The sequence below is a fragment of the Saccoglossus kowalevskii genome, chromosome 11, assembly GCF_978046115.1.
Source record: "Saccoglossus kowalevskii chromosome 11, keSacKowa6.1, whole genome shotgun sequence".
Lineage (NCBI taxonomy): Eukaryota > Metazoa > Hemichordata > Enteropneusta > Harrimaniidae > Saccoglossus > Saccoglossus kowalevskii.
Window position 1 is genome coordinate 34589595 of NC_140651.1, and position 21073 is coordinate 34610667.

The 21073-nt window shown below is 34.6% G+C and overlaps 1 protein-coding gene across 3 annotated transcripts in view; it reads right to left on the reverse strand.

The window, feature by feature from the left end:
• Positions 1-2008: 2008 nt before the first annotated feature.
• The window catches only part of LOC102808328 (DDB1- and CUL4-associated factor 6-like), a 109430-nt gene continuing 90365 nt past the window's right edge, over positions 2009-21073 (reverse strand). For all 3 annotated transcript variants that reach the window (XM_085505139.1, XM_085505140.1, XM_085505138.1), the window contains exons 15-17: positions 20386-20471; positions 11240-11345; positions 2009-3409 (exon numbers count right to left, since the gene is read on the reverse strand). In XM_085505139.1, the coding sequence (XP_085361265.1) occupies positions 3342-3409; positions 11240-11345; positions 20386-20471 (260 nt within the window). In that variant the 3' untranslated portion in view covers positions 2009-3341. The remainder of the gene's footprint in view (positions 3410-11239; positions 11346-20385; positions 20472-21073) is intronic.

Sequence of the window (21073 nt, forward strand, 5' to 3'; positions counted from 1 at the left end):
CGCCCACTCATGAGCCACACTGAGTAGAGGCGGGATAATAGGATACCAGATGGATCTAGGCGTTTAAGGTGACGAACACAGACCCCATCGGGGCCTGCACCCGTTTGCTTCTTGATCTTGCTGAGCGCACCTACTACCTCCTCCGGGGTTATGGGCAACAAAGCAGGGGCAAAGTTGCATGCGACATTCAGGATGTGGCGGGAATGATCACTGGTACTTTAAATATGTTGAGTAATACACAGTGGTATTCAGGATGTGAAGGCAATGCACACTCGTACCTAGAATATGTTGAGTAATCCACAGTGGTATTCAGGATGTGGAGGCAATGTACACTGGTACTTAGAATATGTTGAGTAATACACAGTGGTATTCAGGATGTGGAGGCAATGCACACTCGTACCTAGAATATGTTGAGTAATCCACAGTGGTATTCAGGATGTGGGGGCAATGTACACTGGTACTTAGAATATGTTGAGTAATACACAGTGGTATTCAGGATGTGGAGGCAATGCACACTCGTACCTAGAATATGTTGAGTAATCCACAGTGGTATTCAGGATGTGGGGGCAATGTACACTGGTACTTAGAATATGTTGAGTAATACACAGTGGTATTCAGGATGTGAAGGCAATGCACACTCGTACCTAGAACATGTTGAGTAAACCACAGTGGTATTCAGGATGTGGAGGCAATGTACACTGGTACTTAGAACATGTTGAGTAATACACAGTGGTATTCAGGATGTGAAGGCAATGCACACTCGTACCTAGAACATGTTGAGTTAACCACAGTGGTATTCAGGATGTGAAGGCAATGCACACTCGTACCTTGAACATGTTGAGTAAACCACAGTGGTATTCAGGATGTGAAGGCAATGCACACTTGTACCTAGAACATGTTGAGTAAACCACAGTGGTATTCAGGATGTGAAGGCAATGCACACTCATACCTAGAATATGTTGAGTAATCCACAGTGGTATTCAGGATGTGGAGGCAATGTACACTGGTGCTTAGAATATGTTGAGTAATACACAGTGGTATTCAGGATGTGGAGGCAATGCACACTCGTATCTAGAATATGTTGAGTAATCCACAGTGGTATTCAGGATGTGGAGGCAATGTACACTGGTACTTAGAATATGTTGAGTAATACACAGTGGTATTCAGGATGTGGAGGCAATGCACACTCGTACCTAGAACATGTTGAGTAAACCACAGTGGTATTCAGGATGTGAAGGCAATGCACACTCGTACCTAGAATATGTTGAGTAATACACAGTGGTATTCAGGATGTGGAGGCAATGCACACTCGTACCTAGAATATGTTGAGTAATCCAGAGTGGTATTCAGGATGTGGAGGCAATGCAAACTGGTACTTAGAATATGTTGAGTAATACACAGTGGTATTCAGGATGTGAAGGCAATGCACACTCGTACCTAGAATATGTTGAGAAATCCACAGTGGTATTCAGGATGTGGAGGCAATGCACACTCGTACCTAGAATATGTTGAGAAATCCACAGTGGTATTCAGGATGTGAAGGCGATGCACACTGGTACTTAGAATATGTTGAGTAATACACAGTGGTATTCAGGATGTGAAGGCAATGTACACTGGTACTTAGAATATGTTGAGTAATACACAGTGGTATTCAGGATGTGAAGGCAATGTACACTGGTACTTAGAATATGTTGAGTAATACACAGTGGTATTCAGGATGTGAAGGCGATGCACACTGGTACTTAGAATATGTTGAGTAATACACAGTGGTATTCAGGATGTGAAGGCAATGTACACTGGTACTTAGAATATGTTGAGTAATACACAGTGGTATTCAGGATGTGAAGGCAATGCACACTGGTACGTAGAATATGTTGGGTAATACACAGTGGTATTCAGGATGTGGAGGCAATGCACACTCGCACCGAGAATATGTTGAGTAATACACACTGGTATTCAGGATGAGATTGATAATGAAATTATAAATTAAAAATAATAAATCTTTCAGTTAATGTACACAATTTTAGTTTTATTTCTTAAACTTTCTAATAACATAAACCATAAATTTTACAAACTAAAACATTCCCATTGCACAAAATTCTTTGCATAATGCCTTATAGTTGTCAGCAATGGTAAAGAAAACATGGCAGAAAAAACAACAGGCCACAAAAAAAGTAGTAACTGCAAAAAATGGAAATCACAAGTACGATTGTTGACCTGAGCACTTCATGAACTACTTACCAACTTTTACTCCTTCTATGTAATCAAATCACAATTTAAAATTACCTTGTTGAAGCTTGGTAACATGTCATGGTTTGTACTTGTTGGTCTGCACAACAGACAAAGACGCCATCTTTGTTCTTATAGAACCTAAATCTCACAAATGCTTGGTGTGACATCCAATGCCCTTTAATGAATAAATCAAGTTCCATGCACACAAATATACAATGGAGTTTGTGAAACAATGAAAAGTAAAGTTCATAAAATTGGAATTTTTACTTTGAGTTTCTCTGGCAGAATGTTAACAAATACGTCACTCTATATCTGTTTATTGTTGTTTCACATTGTAGGATCTATGGTTGTTTAAATGCATTGAGTTTGTTACTTTCTAACTCATGAGTATCAAAGAATATCTAATACAGCCCTAACATTGAACCTTGCATTAAAATTATAACATCTGAGACACAGTACCTTTGCTTGCCTGCAAAAGTTGTCTATTAAGGAATGTTTTCGATATTCATATTCCAAGGACAATATGCAAATATTAAAATTCCAATATCTTCACTTCATAGCGATGAGTTGGGAAGATCCCAAATTATACAGGAAAAAAACTTTCAGATGTTAGCAGATGTATAATACACCACAATATTTTTTTGGAAAGAGCAAGAATATATAGAATAAAGGTATGCAAGGGTTGAATATGTTATGAAGACCTCATGCTAATTAAAGAAGTCACACAAATTCCGATATGATCAGAAAATCACAACAGAAACCTTAATTTATAGAGATCCGAATGCAAATTAGTGAGTCTGTGAAGAAACTAATTTATGTTCATCTCTTTGCCGTTGAATTTTAGTAGTATCCATGCTTTTTTGTGTTTTACATTTTCTGAATGCGACAATAATCATTCTCAATTCTTTTTCAATCAAACAATTTCCAAGCACCCACTGAATTCTGTGATGCTATTTTTAGAACTATGTTTTGATTAAAGCAGATCATCAAACATTCACAAATCATAAAAGTTTACATGGTTATAAAAGTTGCATACCCTTGTATTATAAATACTTGGTAATAGACTAGAGCCAATAAGTACACAGTAATAACTTCTCAGTAATATTGAGTTAAGCCTCTTCACTCTCACTGCTGCTACTGCTACTGGAAGAGTTGTTTACACGTGCACGTCTTCTTTCTAAAAAAATAAACAAAGAGAGCTCATAAAAAACAAATTGATTAAAACATGTTAGAGATACGGCTCCAGAACCACATTTATTAAAACAGAGTGGCCGCCAGTCAGCCATTTTGAATCAGATTTGAAAAATAAAATAACGTGTATCAGGTACCAATAATGTCTCGTGTATGTACCAAATTCGAACAAAATCCATCTACAAACGACCAAGATACAGTTTCAGATTGCCAGAAATGCTTGATTTAGATGAGTTTTCAGCACAAAAATGACAGCCATTTGGCCATTTTGAATCAGATAGTCAAACAAATATATTTGTATATCTACGACATGATCTATGATGAATATATAAAATTTGAAAATAATCAGTCAAAGCATGGCAGAGATATGGCACTAGAACTGCATTCATTAAAACAAAATGGCTGTCAGTCAACTATTTTCAATCCGATATGAAAAACAAAATGCAGTGCATCAAGGTCCCATAATGTTCAACGTATGCACGAAGTTTGAAAAAATCCATCCATAAATGCTTGATTTTGATGATTTTTTAGCACAAAAATTGTCACCATTCAGCCATTTTGAATCAGATCGTGAAACAAATTGATGTGCATATAAAGTATAATATTATGTATGTGTGAAGTTTGAATGTAATCCGTCAAGGTATGTCTAAGATACAGGTCTGGATGCACAGACGCACAGAGGTCATCCTTAAGTCCCCGTTTTCGGACTCCCTCCAAGCAGGGACTGAAAAAGATATTCAAAAAAATAAAAAAATCTAGATGCCAAAAGTATTGACATCAGATAGACAGGAAACAATTTTAACTAGCCATGTTATGACATGACATAGTCCTGTTATGAAGAAAACTAAAATGAGCCCGCCATTTAACATGCATTACTTGATGTATAATGTAGTTATAAAATTTGATATTAGTCAATCAATGTATGTCAGAGACATGGCCCTTCAACAGCATATGAAATCAAAGAAAGCTTAGAAAGAACTCCCGTGTGCTGAGGGAATAGGGATCATGATGTAATATTCGAGAATACTTGAAAATGATAAACAAATTATGAATAATCTATTAAATAAGGAGCCACCTTATCCAAGAGCAACTAGGTACAAAGTTTCAGTGGAATATATATAATAATTTGTGGGAGAAAGTTAACAAGTTAAAAATGAGCAAATTAGATAATTAATTAATATATATACATAGGTATCAACTGAAAACTAATCAGGTCTATGCAAGACATTTAAGACTATTATTTGTGTTGAAATGTACGATTTTCATATTTATTTATTAATTGATGAAATGCACTATAAACTTTCATCTGATAAAGTCAACGTAACCTTGAATGTCATGTAAGTTGGTTAAAATGTCGATTTTTTTAAGGGAAGCAAGGCAGCTTCAGTAGTGTTTTCCAAAATCAACAACATAGGTTTAATTTGTGTGCCTATAATTTTCAAAGATTAACTCAAGACAAAGCAATGTTAGGATGTGTTATCAGTAGCTATCTGACGCACAATAGTTGTGTTCACGTTACACGAAGTACGGGCTAAGATTTAAGCTGATTTAGGCTTATCTAGCATATTTGCATTTCGGCTAGGCCCAATTGCGTCCACGCACAGGGAGGGCCAGTCGTTAGCACGGGCTAAGGGCTGCCATTAGTTGGTGACCTTTGGTAAGCCGCTATTTACGAACGAAAAATGGATGACAAGCGCGGGGTTCTATTTCTGCTGCTGGCATGTTTCGTTCTAATTTTGAAGCGACGTGCACAGGAACGCGAGAGAAGACGGACCACTTATTTGGATGCACATAAACAGTATACAACGGGCATAACAGAATACAGCATTTTATTAATGCATGTTGTAGACAGCGAACCAAATTTATTTTGTCTACGATTGGAGCTGCTGTACGCTCTACTACAGTGACCCGATTAGTGTGGAAGTGAGCGCGGAGTAATGACTGGTGGAATAGTGTCGTTATACGAACATGGGACAATTTTCACACCCAAAGGTCGCCGCAGAGGACGCTTAGCCCTGGGCTAAGCGTTCGCGCATACTTCGTTAGCCCGTGCTAAGGTCTAGACCGCGTCTTAAATTCGGATCAGATTTAACCCATACTTAGCATTCCTTAGCCCGTGCTAAGCGTTCACGCACGTTTTCTTAGCACGGGCTAAGAAATTTGACCTCTTAGCCCGTGCTAAGGAGCTGTGCGTGAACGCAACTAATGAGTGTTTCCAAACATTTGAGTGGTTTGTCTCCGCCCCTGTTTATTTCACAGATTAGTCATTTGCATATGAATGTGTCAGACACAAGGTCACATAGCCACTGAAAAAAATCATTGATTTTGGTGTTTTCATCTGACGATTTTATCAAACTATAGCTATCCCATTCCTTTTATTTTGTGGTTTCCAATAGCCTTACACATTTAGATGCCCCAACACATGTTAAAACAGACCTTGATGGGAAAACAAATCGCTTGTGCAGATAAACAAGTTTGAAAATCTTTGCTGTGACTTCATCGACGTTTTCTAGGAGTTTATGTTTTTCAAAATACAAGGTCTTTAACAAAAAATAACGTATACTTATTGTCGTCGCATTAACACCAAATTTTCACAGCTTTAAGGTGATAATGAGAGGAACTTGAATGTGTCCAGACAAACTATTTCATGGATTATTTACCAATGTGTTGTAATTTGAGTTGGGGGCAATGAGACTAAAACAGAAATTAAAATTCAGGACACTACTTTTCAAAACGCGCTGCTTGAATAAAACTGACCAGACACATTCAATTTACCAGACTATTCTATTGAACAACTAGGAAAAGTGAAAAAAAAACTTTTTATCACCAGCATAAATGCGTAATTATTTTTTTTACAAAAAAAGTAATTTTTCACTTTTCATTAAGTAACGCACCGTGGAATGCAGATAAGAGCATGGCAAACACACCTTTGAAAAGCTTGAAATCTGGGATTCCAAAAATATATACTTTCCTGGGTCTATTTGTAGTCATTTGGTCACAATTATAAGATGAAAACAAGTATGCAAATAATAGTCCCGCTACCTTAAGAATATTTTAGAAATTTAGTTAACACGGAAAACGTAAAGTAGCAAGAACAACTATGTAAATTTCTGACAAACAATCACAATCTAAATATCTAAAATTCAAACCACTATCTTAATATCAATATGTGTGTCAATAAATATTATATTTATTTATTTTTAGTTACGTATATTATAAGGAAGGTGTCACAATCTTTAGAGTTTGTATATCCCGCAAATCGACATGGTAAAATTACAACTATCGTACAGCTCAGTACCATAACAAATATTAATAATTTACGGCAGACGTACTTCTCGGTACGTAAAATTCAAAGTAATCCCCAACGTGTCTCATTTGTTACTGCGTATAAATTGACACTATCTGGGGCACGTCGCACGCAACGAGTACCAACCAAAAATACACACAGGACTTTTTAAGTGGCTCGAAACAAAACCTATTCACTAATATTCGTTTTGAAAACATCTATGACAGCTTAAAACTAGGCAGGAGACGCCAGTCAGCGTGGCGTTGCCCCAGTGGTTTCCACTGTGCATCCAGTAGTTAATGCCAACATCACGGTCTATACATTCCACATGAAGCATGGTATTCAGATTAACCATATTTTCTTTTTTGCTCCATGGCTTAACTTAATAGGAACAGTAACTCGAGCAATAAACGTGCCTTCCGATTTGAAAATAGTGAAATACGAGGGCCACGCCGGGGGCCCACATAAGGTGTTGCAATAGTGTAAATATAACAAAGCCAGACACCGATTGTTTCCTTTGCTAAGTAAAAACAATGTACAGAATACTCGGATGAAACAACTAAAGTAAACTAGGATATATTAGAGCCAATGAATTTGTAATTTCCGACGAAAAGGGCCGGTAAATTTGGTATGTTTTATAAGTTTTTTTTCTCCAAATCCCAATGTAGGCGAATTTTGTCAGCTATGTGTAAATATTTTTACTGGGAATGTGCCCCATTTTACGTACGAGAAGCCCTTACACAATGCAGTAGTCATCTACACACATAGACATCGTATACCTACTAATCGACTTGATAGCGTCGTAATTTGGGGAGGGCGGGGTGAAAGTGCACCATGCAAGTTTCCAAATGTGTATATATGTAATTCATAAGGGAAAGAAGTACAATACAATGTTGGTAAGCGATACAAAGGAAATATCTCCTTACGGCAGCAACTTGATACAACTACATTGATGCTGGAGGTCACCATATTTGTTCTCGCGTTCAATAATACGGTGATAAATCAGGATTCACAAGTACAACGAATTTACACAACATTTTATCATGAAATCGAACCTACCAACCATCTTCATATCTTCAACACTGCCATGTTTTTGGCGATGATGAATCTCACATTCATTATTTTCCTGACTGGGCCCACACAGGGTTCAAAGTACCGTGGCTTGAATGTAATTGTACACCACACGTGAATGTAAACTAGCTTGTACAGTAATTCGTTTCACAGTCAATGAGGTTATACATTTGTTCAATTACTTATTTATTTATTTACTTATACGATAATAAAAAATCGTACATGGATTTCTTAGACCTTTTCATAATATCAACTGATACATTTCATCTCCCGAGCGCTTGCTTCGTTTTTGTACAACACACTGGAAATAACAAAATGGCTGACACCATCATAAATTGCTGGTCATAAAAAATAGAATATGCATGCGCATCATTATGCAAATTAGTCCACTCACCGATTCCTATTAGTTGTATTCATGCAATTGGGCAGAAAAAAAAAGAAAAAAAAATAATAAATCAAAGAAAGCTTAGAAAGAACTCCCGTGTGCTGAGAGTATTGAAGACACATTAAAAATTAATTCAAAATTACTTGTACATGAGATATTGATGGAAAAGCTGAAAACTAATTATGTAAATCAGGTAACTAATATGAACAGAACAGAACAAAAAAATTATGAATTATTATGCTAATTAGAGAATTAATATTAATCAAAATTAATCAGGCCTGTCTATTGTCCTAGAGCATTTATGTATCAAATTTTATTCAAATGTGATAATCAGTAATTGAGATATCAGTGTTAATTAATTATGTTAATTAGGTGATTAATAAGCATAATATTTACCAAAAACTAATTGGGTTTCTGCATAGTTCTCTTTAAAATCTAATTTGTGGTTCTTTATATATCAGTGGAACATTATGCAAATTAGGTAATTAATATCCAATTAAAACTAATTAGGTCTCTGCATAATCCTAGAAGATCTATGTAGCAAGTCTCATTGAAATATGATGATTACTACTTGATATATCAAAAGCTGAAAATTAATTAATTATGCAAATTAGCTAATTAATATATACTGATATTACCCTAAAAACTAACAGGTCTGTGCAGTGTCCTATGACATCTATGTACCAAGTGTCATTGAAATGTGATGATTACTACTTGAAATATCAAAAGCTGAAAATTAATTAATTATGCTAATTAGGTAATTAATATGTACTCGTATTACCCTAAAAACTATCAGGTCTGTGCAGTGTCCTATGACATCTATGTACCAAGTGTCATTGAAATTTGATGATTACTACTTGAAATATCAAAAGCTGAAAATTAATTAATTATGCAAATTAGGTAATTAATATGTACTCATATTACCCTAAAAACTATCAGGTCTGTGCAGTGTCCTATGACATCTATGTACCAAATTTCATTGAAATGTGATGATTACTACTTGAAATATCAAAAGCTGAAAATTAATTAATAATGCAAATTAGCTAATTAATATATACTGATATTACCCAAAAAACTCAGGTCTGTACAGTGTCCTATGACATCTATGTACCAAATTTCATTGAAATGTGATGATTACTACTTGAAATATCAGAAGCTGAAAATTAATTAATTATGCTAATTAGGTAATTAATATGTACTCGTATTACCCTAAAAACTATCAGGTCTGTGCAGTGTACTATGGCATCGATGTACCAAGAGTAATTGAAATGTGATGATTACTACTTGAAATATCAAAAGCTGAAAAATAATTAATTATGCAAATTAGATAATTAATATGTACTCATATTACCCTAAAAACTATCAGGTCTGTGCAGTGTCCTATGACATCTATGTTACCAAGTTTCATTGAAATGTGACAATTACCACTTGAAATATCAAAAGCTGAAAATTAATTAATAATGCAAATTAGCTAATTAATATATACTGATATTACCCAAAAAACTATCAGGTCTGTGCAGTGTCCTATGACATCTATGTACCAAATTTCATTGAAATGTGATGATTACTACTTGAATTATCAGAAGCTGAAAATCAATTAATTATGCTAATTAGGTAATTAATATGTACTCGTATTACCCTAAAAACTATCAGGTCTGTGCAGTGTACTATGGCATCTATGTACCAAGAGTAATTGAAATGTGATGATTACTACTTGAAATATCAAAAGCTGAAAATTAATTAATTATGCAAATTAGATAATTAATATGTACTCATATTACCCTAAAAACTATCAGGTCTGTGCAGTGTCCTATGACATCTACATGTATGTTACCAAGTTTCATTGAAATGTGGCAATTACCACTTGAAATATCAAAAGCTGAAAATTAATTAATTATGCTAATTAGGTAATTAATATCTACTGATATTACCCTAAAAACTATCAGGTTTGTGCAGTGTCCTATGACATCTATGTACCAAGTTTTATTGAAATGTGATGATTAGTACTTGAGATATCAGTAGAAAAGCCGAAAATTGATTAATCATTATGCAAATTAGGTAATTAATATTGCACAGATTTTTACCCGAAACTAATCAAATCTGCGCATATGTTCAGAGCATCTATGTACCAAGTTTCATCAAAATCCAATGAATGGTTCTTTAGATATCAGTGGAACAGTCATGAAACAGCTAAAAATCAGCTAATTATCATGCAAATTAGGTAATTAAAATGCATGGATTTTTACCAAAACCTAATCAAATCAGCGCATTGGCCCAGAGCATCTATGCACCAAGTTTCATCAAAAACTAATGTATGGTTCTTGAGATATCAGTGGAACAGACGGACACACATACACACACACACACACACATACAGACACACTAACTGCAAAGACTCCCTTTTTGTGCTTTGCACACGGGAGTCAAAAAATACATAAAAAATGCTAAATTTTAATTAAAATGTAAAATTAAACAATGAATTGCAGCAGCCAATCATGATAAACATTCTTACATCATAAGTTACATAAAAATAGTTGTAATGCTTCTTGAGATATAACTGAAATAGCTTAAAATACACACATTATTATGCAGATGAGCTCATTAATATGCATGAATGTCAACCTAATCAATTCAGCGCATTGCCCCAGACAAGCTATATACCAAGTTTCCTTGAAATCCGAACAGTGGCTGTTGAGATATCGATGGAATAGACACACACACAGACACACACACACTGCAAAGACTCCCTTTTTATGCTTCACACACAGGAGTCAAAAACAGCGCTGCTCATCAGTCAGTCCCCATTTTTGTAATGTGTATCAGTATAGGAACAAACAATTTTTTTTAAATAATTATGCAAATTAGGCAATTCATATGCACAGATTTCAACCCCCAAATTGAGCAGTTCTGTAGATAATCCCAGAGCATATATAAGTACAAATATAGCTGTTCTGAAATTAATATCTGTTGAATAAGTAAACAAGAAAAAAAATAGCCTGCCAGCCTTTACAAAAGCCAACACTTGCTGTCAACAAGGACAACAGATATTTGCAAAAATAACATAAGCATCTCACCTGCCCTCAGATGATTGAGAGACGCCAACATACGCAACATAAAAGATGGTGGCACAGTGATTGTATCTCGTGTCTCCTCCAACATAAGTTCATTGATGCGCATGACCTAATAAATTAAATTAAAATGAAGAAACAAAAGAATGAAATAATATTTGATATATTGAAGCCCTGTGTTCATTAAATTATTAATGTGTTAAGTGTCAATCAATATGAATAAGATCTATTATTTAGGATACAATTTTAACGATATACGAGGTGATCATGTGTGTACACGTTACACATATAAATTAAAAAAGAAGAAACCAGGATGGTAGTTTTCAAGAAGTAATTTATAGCAAAGGTTTGTATAGAAGCAGATGTGAGATGACCACATATAAATAGCAAAATTAGGTCATCTTTGATGACAGTGGTATAAATAACAAGACATGACATGTCATGTCATAGCCCCGCTCAGAAAAAAAATTAAAAACTTATATTGAACTGGGTTTGTGTCAGAGTGAATTAATTCATTGTGAGCTGTATTAAAATTCTGTTATTAATTGTTCAGAATTGATGTGTTACAATTTTAGGGGGGTGGGGTAACAATTTATTCATTTGGCTTTTCTGAGACAATTTATAACTTGTTAAACATATAATGCGATGTGCACTTGTAAACAATTATTACCAGTCCCTGTACCAACTTTGAACAAAATTGGATGACACACATCTGAGAAAAAGCTGGTAACAGCAAGACAAGCAGCCTCTCGGCTGAGATAGCTCCGCTGTTAGCAATGCACATTGCAATTAAAGAACAGAAGATATCATTAGGAAATGAACAATATGTATAGTATAGTATCAATGCAATGGGAGTTGCTGTTTTCAACAAGAATTCGAAAATATCACTTTAAAAAAACAAAAATAATCATCAAAATTAAATAATTGAAGATATCACCATGAAATTAACAAATCTGAGAGAGGTCCACATGTACCGGTAGTACCTATATATGTAATATAAAAGCAATCGGACTTGCAGTTTTTAACAAGAAGTCAAAAATATCACTTTTTACCAAAAATAACAAAAATATTCACCAAAATTAAAGAATTAAAGATATTATTACAAAATGAACAAATTTGAGAGTGGTCCACATGTTGTACCTATATATGTAATATCAAAGCAATTGGACTTGTGGTTTTTAACAAGAAGTCGAAAATATCACTTTTTACCAAAAATGACAAAAATATTCACCAAAATTGGAGAATTAAATATATCATCGTGAAAAGAACAAATCTAAGAGAGGTCTACCCAAGGTACATATACACCAAGTATCAAAAGATTCAGGCTTGTAGTTTTTAAGAAGAAGTCGAAAAAGTAAAACAATGACACGGACGACGACGGACAATCACTCATATGATAAGGTCCGCTCGACAAAGTCGACAGCGGAGCTAAAAAAAGCTTGTTTTGTTTTTTTAGGAAATTCAATCAAACAGGTCATGAATGACACTGCTTTCACTTGTTGTCATTTGAAAGTTGTAACATACAATTTGTTCAGTTTTTGGCATGGACATAAATTGGCAAACATGATTTCTATGGCATTTTCAAGTCTATAGCACTCTCCATTCTGGTCTCAGCAAGAACACCAGAGAGCAACAAACAAGTACAACAGGTAAAATGACATGCAAGTATGCAAATCAGATCTGCAAATATGTTAAAGAGTCAGTGTTGTGTCTGTTTGGATAAACTTCCTTGTACAACTGTATTCCTAATACAAGAACACTGTCAATCCCAGCGAAAAACTTCTGATATTTTAAACAGTAACAGGGCAAAGATACCGTTTGTCATACAAGTACTAGCACCAGATGAGGAACTGAGAAACTGCAATGATCCTTGGTGTCAACAACTTTACTTCCCATGTACTTCATGTACAGATCTAGTAGTTTGTGGCCCTGAATTAGTTTCAATATCTCTAAATAAGGACAAGAGTACTTCTCATATGACAATGATACAAATAAAGTGCAAGAATCCAGAAAAATATTATCAAGTTTTTATTATCATACATTAATATTAACAAATCGTGTGAAATTGAACTTTTATGTACAGAGAAACACATATTTATGCTTTAGTTGACAGCACTTCTCAAAGAAAAAAAAAGACAACCTGCAAAACTTTATACAATTGTCAGACATGCAGCGAATAGTATGCTTTTGTAATATATGCAGTTTCAATGGCTTTGCATTCTGAGAAAAAAATTCTGGCTCTGCACCTGAAAAAAACAAAAAAACATTTAGTCAAAAGTAAGCAGAGGTTGTAGCATATATGCTCCCATTAGCTGTTAAATTTAATTAAAAAAAGATATTTGTGTACCGTCTTTTCACTACGAAAAAATATTACTTAATATATTCATACCAGCCAGAAAGAAATTGCAGTTTACACTGAGCAATTAGCAATATAAATGGACAACAATTGATGCATGTCTAGCAATATACTATTTGAAAGGCTGCAAGATGTAATGAAATAGCAACCAATCACTACTCGAGTCGGACTGGCTGGGAAACTGCACAATACATACAAAAATGTATGCAAATGATATATGAGCAGCTCCACCAAATATAAAAATATTCTTTCCATAGTTGTGACTCTAATGTGAATATGATTTTCCACTCCTTAGCAATAGTAGTTAGAGTATTGTATTGTACTGTATCGTACAAGTTTATTGTGATTCTATATGTGTTTGTAATATTAGTTAGCTTTATTAAGCATTCTGTTTAGTTGGTTAACTTTACTGTATCTTAATGTAGTTTATTTTATTTTTATACAACCATAGAACAACTCACTATAGTTTGTTTTAATGTTGAATAAAAATTAAAATCAGTCACTGTATAGTGGTGACGTATTGCGCGAAATTGTTGCAAGGACAATACTTTCCTCGATTTGCGTGCCGTCGTACGTCGATAAAAAATGCATGGAATGGTCGGCAGTATCGATCAAGTTCGTCTAGTGTGACATGTGGCGAAAAGCAAGGTGCCGTATAATCGTTTACATAGGCGTCAAGTAGGAGTGAAAGGCCCTAATTTGGTTCTACAATAGGCGTCATGAAATGTTGGAAAATTACAGTCAATCAAAAAAACTGTACACATGACAACAAATGATCACGGTACGGTAGCTTACTTATTTTCGAAGTGTTGTAATTGTTGATTAGTACTCAGTAGTGATTATATTAACGTACAAAAAATAAATTCGTTGAATTGTTATGAAATGCAAGTAAAATTCAACTTAGTTTTATCGTAAGCAAATGTTTTCGGTTACATGTCCGAAGCGATACGATATCCGCCATGTTATCCTTCGCACGAGGCGTGTTTATTGACCAGATAGGTCAAGTCGCTAATCAACCAATCAAAATGCTGGATGGTGCCCATGTGCTCAAATTACCATAAAGCATTTAAATATGACAGTTCGGCGACCTCATGGTGAAAGCAACACGAAAGACCAGATTTACCAATGTTTCAGTGCGATCTTTTGGCTTTGTTTTTCATGGGGAAAAAGGCATGATTTTTTTTTTAATCGGGCCGATTTAGAAAATAAATAAACTTACTGTCCCAAATAAGAATGTTTATTTGGGACATTTAGCGTTGTGGGCAAGCTCTACTGAGTAGCAACATATTTTTAACTTCACCTATGGCGTGATCAGTGGATTACGTAAATAAACCAACACTTTCAATGAGTACATGCCAACCCAACAAAACTTGTTCATGGCTGTTTATGAACAGCGAAGACGCATCTCATAGAACAATAGCTGTGGAAATCATAAACAAATGTAAATGTTGCAGAAATCAAGCATGGCGCTAATGATTTTGAGCGAGGCAGAGTCTGGCAGGCGTCTCAGAGCAGCATTGCGCCGACACCACGATGACGTTTGAATCTCGGTGAGAGCACTGCAAACCTCTTAAATCACGATGTAAACTTTCAATTTACACAATACATAATCAGTTCCTACAGCAATAATAGAAAGGCAGTTTTTCTGGCGAAGCTCTCGCCAGGTTAGCAAAAGTTTCTCACGATCACCAAACCCAAGAAACAAACAATAATACAAAGTGTATAAATACCATAACAAGACATGAAATGTCACAGTCCCCGTTATTTGATTACAAAATACAGGTAGTACAAGGAACATCTGCAAACAGGTGAATAAATATGTACTTTTTGTGGGTACAACTCATCATCAAGTGATTTCCCATAATCTAGTTTTGTACTGACAACTAAAAACTTCCACTGACCCATGTTCAGAATCTCAGAGTACACAAGTGCAACAAAACTACACTGTATTTGTCATACATGTATACTTGCTCAAGAAACTGCATTCATAAATCTGAGTGAACCTTGATGTACATGACTTCTTTGTTAATCAGGTCTTAGTATATTACCAGGACCTGGGTTTGTTTCAACATCACCACTGGGCATCAGAATCATTCTCATGTTGTCAAATACAATTTGTTATTAACACAGTAAGGTGTATTATTTAAAATGTATTCATTGTACATAGAACAACATCTGTTAATTTAAACAATTGTAAAAGCTATGTTTTCAGAGCAAGTACATGTAATAATTAAGAAAGCCAGTAGTGATAAAGGTTGGTCTGCTCATAACCTTCAATGGAGAAGTAACAATAATTGTTCGAAGTCTTTTTAGTGCAGTGATATTATTGCATTTCAATCATTATTAATGGGTATAAAATACTGTAAACCATTTAATTTTCACTTCTAGATATATTCAGGATTTTATGAAATTTGTGTACAACATTTCAATAAAGTCCCTAACACTCCATGTTGTAGGAACCCAGAAAAAATTGCCTTGCGAAATTGAAGCAGTTCACAGCACCACTGTAAAAAAAAAAAAAAAAAAAAAAGTTTAAAATGAGTATTGTCCAAGATATACACATGTGGGTTCATAAGACATATGAACCAATCTGAGTGGTTCTAGAGATTAGTATCACAAGATTTTACTCTCCGTGATTCAATATCAGCCCTATGTATAACGCTATGTTGATCAGGCGAACTAATTGACAATGGCCCTACAGGTATCGCTATGCAATCACAGTAGTTTTGTATTCTTCTTGCATTTCGACCATGGAAAAATATTTGTTTTTGAGAGTGGCCGAGTTATTAGAAGAAAAACAGAAACTATTTTTTTTTAGTATAAATTCTAGTAACTGAAATGCAGGATTGAAAAAGAACAAGACAATACGCAAGATTGATAAACCTTCAGCGAGCACTCCTGAAATTTCAGATCATTGGTACCATGTTTTTGGATACATTCAATAACCTGATACATAAAACCACATTTTTTATTGCTCAATCACTTGACCCTGTATGGCACAAGATCGCAAGCTTCTGTCATAAAATTGGGTTATTTATTTGATGCAACGAAACATGCATTCACAGCAGACGGAAATTCGTTTTGTTCCTGGATTTTTGTATTCAGTTTTCCATTTTAACCACCATCATCACTTAGTAAGCTGAGATCGCGCATTGCGATACTGACTGTGCATAAATGCGCAGTGTAGTGTGACCAGAAGATCAATTGTTTGAGAATATTTTGATCACAGACAACAAAATAAAAATTTTCAATAACATACAAGTTTTCCCACAAATGATGATTGTATGGCAATTACATGCCTTTGCCAGTTTTACTTTGGAAGAAGTTGGAAACAGATAACAGGAAGGGGCTACATCTTTTTTTTTTGAATTTTAATCAAGCATGATTTTTAATTTTTTTTTTACAAATGTCTATTTCAGAAACAAAAACAATAAATGTGTAGGTAGGCATTTTAACAATTGCACAATTAATATCGGATGAAAACGTCATTACCGATACAAATCATTCTGTTCAAACAATGAAAAATAAGATCATATTTAATTTAGTCAGTTTTCATAATGAAATACATAATAAGGCCTTTGGTTCATAGACACCGCGAAATGTTGGAATTGAATCCCCCCCCCCCCCACCCAAATCATATAATGTAATATGTATTATTTTTTTATAATTTTGTTGATAACGAAAAGTAAAGTATGTTCTAAAAGAAGTTTCGAATAATACAAACACGAATACATTGCTTAGAGGTTAGTACCGGTAGCAAATGATCACGGTAGCACAATCTGGTCATTCTGTGTTTCGCAAGTGAATAACTTACTTGAACTTAATACTTGTTTTCGAAGTATTGCAATTGTTGATTATTATTCAGTAATGATTATAATAACGCACAAAAAATTAATTCGTTGAATTTTTATGAATTTGAAGTAATATTCAACTTAGTTTCATCGTAAACGAATGATTTCGGCCGAATGTAAATGCTCGATAAGATTCAATATCCGCCATCTTTCCATTTACACGTGGGCTCATTTAAATATGTTAATACGGTTCAGTGACCTCGTGGTGAACGCAACGCGGTACTGTAGAGATTCACCGATGTTGTAGCAAGATCTTTATGCTATTTTGACGTGGAAAACGTCATAATTTTTTTGTAATCCAAAAATTAGTTGTTTAAAAAAAAAACTGAGCATTCAAGGAATAATAAAACATTGTTCACAGAAATAACACAGCTCATTGTCGAAACAAAGCTTACGCATTCAGGCTATTCACAATAAACATCATACTTTTGAATAGGTGTCGATGACTACGGTAAAATATAAATTAGACTCTTTTAGACGTCAGGAGTGAATGGAATATCCAAAATGTTAAAAAGAAAACTGCGGAAAAAACGCTGGTTGATTTCATGGTCCGTTGCAGACTACTCGACCGACCGTCCATACACGTGTTGTCACTGTACATCCGCCATGTTGAATCGCAGGAGGTCGGCAAAATCTTCATTACAACTAACAGTTTAATGCTCACAACATAAAAAATACGAATATAATCATAGGCAACCTACTATTATATAATGAATAAATTGATCGATACAGCCCCCCCCCCCCCTCCCCCGAGTTGTGGATATTTTGGAAAACGCGACACAAGCAAAAGACCGGATATCGATTTAGTTGAAAGCTATGTCCCCATGTACAATAATTTGACAGTTTACGAACTAGTTTCGTAGATTGGAGACAATTGTTTGCTTTTTTGGTTTTTCACAAGAATATAAAGCTGGCAATCATCATAATATTCACGTCCGTACGTACCCCAACAAACATTCAATTTTGCTGAAACTGGAGAACTTACCTTTGCAAACACGTCTCTTATGCCGCCTTCTTGAAGTTCTTGAAATCAAATAAGGTTACTAGTTCTTCTAGTAACTAGTGAATGAGACCACTGAGCCGATCTGAATACATGTATAAACAGTACTATAATAAATTGCACGCAATGGACAATGGAGAAATCATGTGCGGTAATAACAGCAGCATAATAACAGCAGCGTTACTCACAGATCTAATCTACTGTAAAATATTTTATTTCAGCTGGAATTACCATTCGCTGAAAAGACTTTTTCTGGGTGTTTTGTATTGAATTTATTTTCATTGATTTTTGACAAGTTGACTGTAAAATATAAGACAAGCAGCCTATCGGCTGAGATAGCTCCGCTGTTAGCAATGCACATTTCAATTAAAGAACTGAAGACATCATTAGAAAATGAACAATATGAATAGTATCAAAGCAATCGGACTTACAGTTTTTAACAAGAAGTCGAAAATATCACTTTTTACCAAAAATATTAACCAAAATTAGAGAACTGAAGATATCATCACAAAATGAACAAATCTGAGAAAGGTCTACATGTAGTATCTATATATGTAATATCAAAGCAATTGAACTATTGGTTTTTAACAAGAAGTCGAAAATATCACTTTTTACCAAAAATTACAAAAATATTCACCAAAATTAGAGAATTGAAGATATCATCACAAAATGAACAAATCTGAGAGAGGTCCACATGTAGTACCTATATATGTAATATCAAAGCAATCGGACTTGCGGTTTTTAACAAGAAGTCGAAAATATCACTTTTTACCAAAAATGACAAAAATATTCACCAAAATTAGAGAATTAAAGATATCATTACAAAATGAACAAATCTGAGAGAGGTCCACATGTAGTACCTATATATGTAATATCAAAGCAATTGCACTTGCGGTTTTTAACAAGAAGTCGAAAATATCACTTTTTACCAAAAATAACAAAAATATTCACCAAAATTAGAGAATTGAAGATATCAACATGAAATGAACAAACCTAAGAGAGGTCTACCCAAGGTACATATACACCAAGTATCAAAACATTCAGGCTTGTAGTTTTCAAGAAGAAGTCGAAAAAGTAAAACGAACGACGACGGACAATCACTCATATGATAAGCTCCGTTCGACAAAGTCGACAGCGGAGCTAAAAAGGGTATATTTGCTGGATTTTATTTTAACTGAAACATTCCTTCAGCGAAAATAGCAAAAAAATGTTGCAAGCAAAAATAAAGTATTTTACAGTAATTAATTTATTCTGAGCATGAGCAGACGTTCTGTCAATGTTGCCGAGAGAGGTAATTTTTGATGAAAATCGTGAAAAAGACCCACTTGGGATTTTCAGATCTGGAAAAATCATTACGTGCATACTCAGCAGAGACTTGTTCATCAACCTGCCAAGTTTAACTGATATCTGCTGTATAATTTCTGAGAAAATGTTGGAGACGGAAAAATGGACATAACCTGAATTATACAGTCCCCTTTTCAGGCTGCGCCTGAACGGGGACTAACAAGCACAGTTTCTTACCTTCGAAATTGGCGAGACACAATTTTGTCCATATAAGCGTTGCGCAAATAAAGATACAATTCCGGGATACAATATCCTCACACAAAAACGACTGTGATTTCCACCGACACGAGAACTGCGTTTACGTCATCAAAACTCGGATTAAACTCGAGTAATTTCAAGAAAAGTCGGATTTTCCAGCAGTTTTGAAGGAAAAATGTTAAAAATCAAAGAAAAATACAGTGAAACTTTGAAGAATCGAAAAAATAACTTGATGTGCATAATAGCACCATCAATTCCTGTCTCTGTACCAACTCTGAACTGAATTGGATCACACATGTGTGAGAAAAAGCTGGTAACATGAAAATGTGCAGACACGGATGCACAGACACGACCCAAATTAATATCCCCCGCCCGGATCGCAGGCTAATAAGACAATGCTTACCTCTGCAGCTTTAGCAGGATATTCTACTTCGGAACTAAGTGGTGACCAAAGTTTGATATCATAATCAATTCCACTGGTAGCCAGTACTAGAAAAATTGTAAAAAATGGTTTTAAAATCAAATATGTGTCAGTGAGCACCTTTATATAAAGCCCCCCCTTCTATCACTTTTGTGCAATCACTATGTGATTTAAGTTTAAACATACTTGTACATAAATAACACCTGTACAATGTGTTTATCAGTGACCACCATTTTGACACCAGTTTATAAAGATCAAAGAATATATTAGAAGAACATTTATGAGTAATCTTATTTTAATTATTTAATTATTCTTCGCTTTAATATACCTTTTGACAATTTGCCTTTTGAACTTAGAAGTTATTGTCATATTTTTAGTTAAATGTCTATACAAGAAAATTCTTTGGGTGGTTCCTATACACAGGTTTGAATGTATATTATGTATTCCTATGTATTAATACAAGATTGTCAATAATACAGAAGTAATTGCCAGGAATAAAGCCTGAATCATCAACAAGCAGCCAGTCGGCTGAGATACATGTAGCTCCGCTGTTAGCAATGCACATTTCAATTAAAGAACAGAAGATATCATTAGAAAATGAACAATATGTATAGTATCAAAGCAATGGGACTTGCTGTTTTCAACCAGAATTCAAAAATATCACTTTTCA